The sequence below is a fragment of the Gymnogyps californianus genome, unplaced genomic scaffold, assembly GCF_018139145.2.
Source record: "Gymnogyps californianus isolate 813 unplaced genomic scaffold, ASM1813914v2 HiC_scaffold_134, whole genome shotgun sequence".
Lineage (NCBI taxonomy): Eukaryota > Metazoa > Chordata > Aves > Accipitriformes > Cathartidae > Gymnogyps > Gymnogyps californianus.
Genome location: NW_026114015.1, coordinates 47587 through 53586, shown reverse-complemented (window position 1 = coordinate 53586; position 6000 = coordinate 47587). Strand labels below are relative to the sequence as shown.

General features: G+C 49.0%; 1 protein-coding gene across 1 annotated transcript; it reads right to left on the bottom strand.

Moving 5' to 3' along the window:
- Positions 1-340: 340 nt before the first annotated feature.
- On the bottom strand, positions 341-1669 carry LOC127028011 (uncharacterized). Its single transcript, XM_050913841.1, is given in 1 exon segment — positions 341-1669. A coding segment is annotated over 1 exon segment (1167 nt). The 3' UTR covers positions 341-502.
- Positions 1670-6000: the final 4331 nt, after the last annotated feature.

Below are 6000 nucleotides of genomic sequence, written 5' to 3'. Positions count from 1 at the left end.
CTACTAAAAAGGTGACTGGAGTTTTAAAGGGACCCAGGGGAAAGGTAATTAACAAGTCCCCTTTGTCGTTTTCTGTGAGCCTCCTTAAATAGATCCACCGGCCATCCCCCGGCTCACCGACTGGGGACGGCGGAGGGGGTTTCCCGACTCCGGGACGCTCAGATCGATCAATGCAGTCTCCCGGGGGGCGGACGGGATTATTGTTTCAGGTTCCCGGGATGGGAGGACAAAATCCTTGGGGTTTGAGGGAGATGGGGATTCCTTTATTTTGTCCCAGCTTTTCACCAAACTTTCCAGATTGGGCGTGGGTAACCCATCCATCACCTCCCTGGAATCCCCTTTGAGATGCCTTCTGTCCATAAGACATATCTTTTACTATCAGGGGGCCGCGTCGGCTTCGGGGGTGCAGCTTTTATTCGCCCATTGCCTTCCACCCTCCTAAGGTCCGCCTTGGATTTTGTCTCTCCCTGGCCGGTAAATCCCATCCGTCTCCCGTAATTAATCAATTCTTGTGCCACCTCTCCCCATGTCGTCTCCGGGGGGCTCCCCTTCTCTGGGGTCGAGGCGCCCTCAACCGATCTTGTAGTTGCACCGCATATAATTTCAAAGCATCAGGTAATCCTCTTATAAGGGGATGCAACCTGTCGGGGTCTGCCACATATTGCATGGGAGAGGGCTGTTGCGGAACCAATAACCGGTCATGCATCAACTGGAGGCACGCAGTTTTCTGTACACTCTCTAAAATGTGCCCCGCCGTAGGCGTTTTAATCGAGAAGGGGTCTCCCCTTTCCATGGGATCCAATCCACCCGCCCAGTATGCCACTCTTTGGGTCAGGGACCAGGGTTCTCTATTGTCATTTGTGGTTAGAAAAACTCCCGGACCCCAATATCCTCTCGCCTCGTCCTCACTCAGCAAGATACGGTCACCCCCAGTAAGAGACACTCTCCACACATACTCAGTTTCAGTTTCTCAGGGGCCCCGGGAATATTTCTCCTGAATTTTACCCAAATCAGTGGGAGAATAGGGAATGATACGAGTGGTAACTTGTTGGGGTCCTCCTTGACCACCATCCACAGTCTCAGTTTTAATCAAAGGTCGCATTACAGCTCCCTCCCCGAGGGAAAATATTTCTCTTATACGGTCTAGATCTTTAAGAGGGTATAACGATTTTGGATTTTTCCCCTCGTCAGAATCGGCATCCGAATTTTCTACAACAATTGGGGAGCGGATTTCATCTAATTGTTCCCGCAATATTCGCTCCCGCTCCAAAGCTTCCGTCAAAGCGGTGTGTAGCCGTTGGTTAGTCACCCGCTCGGCGGTAAGCTGATCAGAGAGATGTCTTGTCTCATTTCCTAATTGCTCCTGCAGAGCCCCCACCAGATCTTGAAGGGATTTTATTGTCTCCCCTTCCACGTGTTGGGCCATGTGTTTATTCCGTTGTGCTGCCACCAGAGCTGCTCCTAAAACCGCACAAACTACTGCCTTCCCCTTTCCTTGTTTCAGTTTTCGTTCTTTAGCCAAGGTGGAAATTCTGTCGGCTACCGCTTGTGGATTGTGCCAATTATTGTGGGCCCAAGTCATACCAGAGAGAGAAGGTCGGGCGCTATAGCCCTCTAACCTCTCCAGGAGAGGGGTACAATCTACAATCGGTCCTCCCAGGGAGGCCATTATGAGTGTACAATTATAGGGACCAGATCCCGTACTAGTCCTCAGAGGACTGTCTCCCCTGGTGTATGACTCCTCTCAGAGAGGGGCTTTGGTAAAAGCCTAGTCCCAGTGATCGCTTTAGCACCAATGAGGGAATCCTGCCGACTACGCCAAATTTGTTACGACCCGGACCGGACAGACCAGAGGGCCGTAGAGGTTCTGGGATTCCCCCGGGCTAAATTAAGGTGAAACGACACCAAACGATCACTTTGAACGCTTTATTTGAACAATCCAAACTGCGGAAGGCATAACGGTGGGCAGCGTGGGTTGCAGCAAAACGTTCACAAGAAGAGAGAAAAGAGAGGAATAAGGAAAAAAAGAAAAGAAAGAGGGGGGGGGGAAGAAAAGAGATAGTCACCACCCTTGGATCCCGCGATGTCGGCGACGAGCGTGGCAATCTTCCCGCGATGTCGGCGACGAGCGTGGCAATCCTCCGGTGATGGGCGCGCACCAAAGTGGAGAAGGGTTCCCTTTTTTATACAGTCTCTAGTCCCTGCCTCCATGTCGGCTGGTCCGGTGCTGGCAGTTGCTAGGTGGTTGTAATCTGCTTCCTGGGGGTTGCTGGGATGAAGGCCGAAGTCCTGGCTACTCCTACCCCCACATGTCTTTAGATACTTAACATCTGCAAGCGGGCCTCCACATTCTTTAGATAACCAAAGAATGTCTCAACACTTGCAAGCGATTTACTTATCTTCCCGACACGGTTTGAAACTCAGGGTTTTACTTATCTACAATGTTTGAGACATTGACAGCTTCCAGTCCTTCACAACATCGGACTTCCCCATCCTTTCGCATCACCCACCAAGTGCACCCAGGTCCTTGAGCAAAAGCAATCCCACGAATGGGTTTGCCTTTGCCTGAGGCAGGAGTAACCCAGACTGTCTTCCCTAGCATATTTTTTATGTGCACTACAGGGACTTTATCCCCTTCTACAGTACGTAAAAATTCTGATTGGGCAGGGCCAGCTCGATTGGCAGATCCTCTAGTGTTGACTAACCAGGTGGCCTTTGCTAGATGTGTATCCCAATGTTTGAAGGTCCCACCACCCATTGCTCTTAATGTAGTCTTTAAGAATCCATTGTATCGCTCGATTTTCCCAGAGGCTGGTGCATGATAGGGGATGTGATACACCCACTCAATGCCATGCTCTTTGGCCCAGGTGTCTATGAGATTGTTCTGGAAATGAGTCCCATTGTCTGACTCAATTCTTTCTGGGGTACCGTGTCGCCATAAGATTTGCTTCTCAAGGCCCAGAATAGTGTTCTGGGCGGTGGCATGGGGCACGGGATATGTTTCCAGCCAGCCGGTGGTTGCTTCCACCATTGTAAGCACATAGCACTTGCCTTGACGGGTTTGTGGGAGTGTGATATAGTCAATCTGCCAGGCCTCTCCATATTTGTATTTCAGCCATGGTCCTCCATACCAAAGAGGCTTTAACCGCTTGGCTTGCTTGATTGCAGCGCATGTTTCACATTCATGGATAACCTGTGCGATAGTGTCCATGGTCAGGTCCACCCCTCGATCACGAGCCCATCTATATGTTGCATCTCTTCCCTGATGGCCTGAGGTGTCATGGGCCCATCGAGTCAGAAATAATTCACCTTTATGCTGCCAATCCAGATCTACCTGAGCTACTTCAATCCTAGCAGCCTTGTCTACCTGTTGATTGTTTTGATGTTCTTCAGTGGCCCGGCTCTTGGGTACGTGGGCATCTACATGACGTACTTTCACAACCAGGTTCTCTAGCCGGGCAGCAATATCTTGCCACAATGCGGCAGCCCAGATGGGTTTACCTCTGCGTTGCCAGTTACTCTGCTTCCATTGCTGCAACCACCCCCACAGAGCATTTGCCACCATCCATGAGTCAGTATAGAGATAAAGTATTGGCCATTTTCCTCGTTCAGCAATGTCTAAAGCCAGCTGGATGGCTTTCACCTCTGCAAACTGACTCGATTCACCTTCTCCTTCAGCAGTTTCTGCAACTTGTCATATAGGACTCCATACAGCCACCTTCCACCTCCGATGCTTTCCTACAATGCGACAGGACCCATCAGTGAACAGGGCATATTGCCTCTCATGTTCTGGCAGTTTATTATACAGTGGGGCCTCTTCAGCACGCGTCACCTCCTCCTCTGGTGATATTCCAAAATCTTTGCCTTCTGGCCAGTCTGTGATCACTTCCAGAATTCCTGGGCGACTGGGATTTCCTATTCGACTTCGTTGTGTGATCAGTGCAACCCACTTACTCCATATAGCATCAGTTGAGTCTCTGTTGGTGCGATATTGCCTCTGGTGCACCCTTGTGGTAGCGATTGGCACCTGTTGTTCTTTGACCCTCAGCAACCCCACAACCGAAGAGTCCTCAGAGAGACTGGGCAAGGTGGACAACTGTTCAATTCCCTCTGTCTCCAAGGCAGCTATACCAAAGGCTCACCGGTACCCCTTTGGGTCCTTGAAATACCCTGAATGCCAGGGACCACAAGACAGCAAGGCTTCCTCTGGGGTATTCCTCCTTCTTAAAGGTTTATTGAGCCCAACAGTAATTATAGGTAGCGCAGCAGGCTGTGTAACCAGTGGTATATTTTATGTTAATCAGACAGGCTGTAATTCAGGCCCATCGGCAGCACCACAGAAAACAGCACACCCCTAAAGCATGACACTGGGATGTCACAGTTGGTGGCGTAGTGCCACATTGCCTCTTCCTTCTGGGAGTCCCTTGCCTATTACGCTGCAGATGTGCCAACCCCTGGCCCCACTCACTCCAGTGCTCTAACCACTGTGGCTTGCGTCCTCATAGGCTCTTGACTTTTGTCACTCAAGTGTTTCTTGGCTTATCCTTGTCTCAGATGACAGTAGTATAGGCTAGACCTAAAGACTGACACCTGCATGGCCCCACTGCTAGCCAGGCAATCCCAGTTCTCTGTTTCTCCTGCATCCAGATAGACGCATGTCACACCTGTGTGAGAAGTCTCATCTCTCACCCAGATTATTAACATTTCCCAGTGAGAACCTCCTGCCTTCCCAGTTCCCTCATCAATAAAGCCAAGCTCCATTACTGCATTACATTATCAAACCATTTTAATTCCTATCACAGTTCAGATTTGAAGTACAGCTACAGGGACTCTTGCCTCAGGGATTTCAGAATGGAGCCACCATGTGGCTTATTTGCTGTGATTTCCAGCTGCATGTGATGTGTTGCCAGATAACATATAGAAGTTCACAAAACAGCACAAGAGCCATAAACTCCATTAGTTTTGTGGCAGAGAATGCAGTGATACAAAGCAATCTTTTATTTTTTTATTTTTATTTTTTTTAATCTTTTGAGATTGTTCTTCCTAAGTCTGTTGGTCATCGGACACCAGCCCTCCCCCCCATATATTTGCCCCTTGCAGCAAGCAATCATTTTCTGGCTAGCAGAATTATGACAAGCTTGCCAGGCCTCCCAGCAGTGTGTGAATAACATATCCTGTAGTGTTATTTCACAGCATGACCTTTCTTTGGGCAATGCAATTCACTTGGACTTCCCATATCAGTTTATCTCCTTCCACTTTCAGATGGTTGCAACTTCTCCAGCCTTGAAACTTTGGCCGCAGGAGAGACTCCTGCCAAGACCGGCCACATACTGAACCAAGCAGTATTTAAAGTGCTTAAGAAAAATATGCCACAGTAGCTGGGCTGGTCTTCATTACAGTCCTGATGTCCCTGCAAGACAAAGATACAGTGCACGAGATAGCTAGAGTCCTGCCAAATAAGCTTTTGAATGATTGATTTTCATGTGGTAGCAGTTGAAGTCCCTAGCCCTGAGGATGCTGACACCTCCCAGCTTCTTAGACACTGACCTGTGAACAAAGGCACGAAACTCTGCTCTCAGCTGGAGAGCAGAGCAAGTCTGAGTGTTCCCTTATTAATACAAGCCCTACTTAAAAATAACTGCCTCCATTTCAGTTTTAATCGCAGTTTCATATCACTTTTTATCCGTGTGGCAGGTTGCTATGGAAGGTAGAGTTCCCCTTGGCCGAGGCTATATACACTGCTGATATTTCTCATGTCAGATCTAGCAGACCTGTAGCCATGCAGGAGTTGGACTAGCCCTGTGACCCAATGTGAAATAATCCCTTCCGTCTCCCAAGAATGGGCTATTATGTCTGATCAATGAGTGGCCCAACTCACCATTTATTTTCATGATTGCTAGATCCAACACGAGAGGTGTCAGGAACAGAGTTCAGTACATTGTAAAACTGCACGTCAGATGACCAGTCCCTATACTAAACCTTTGAAAAGCTAACCGGTGT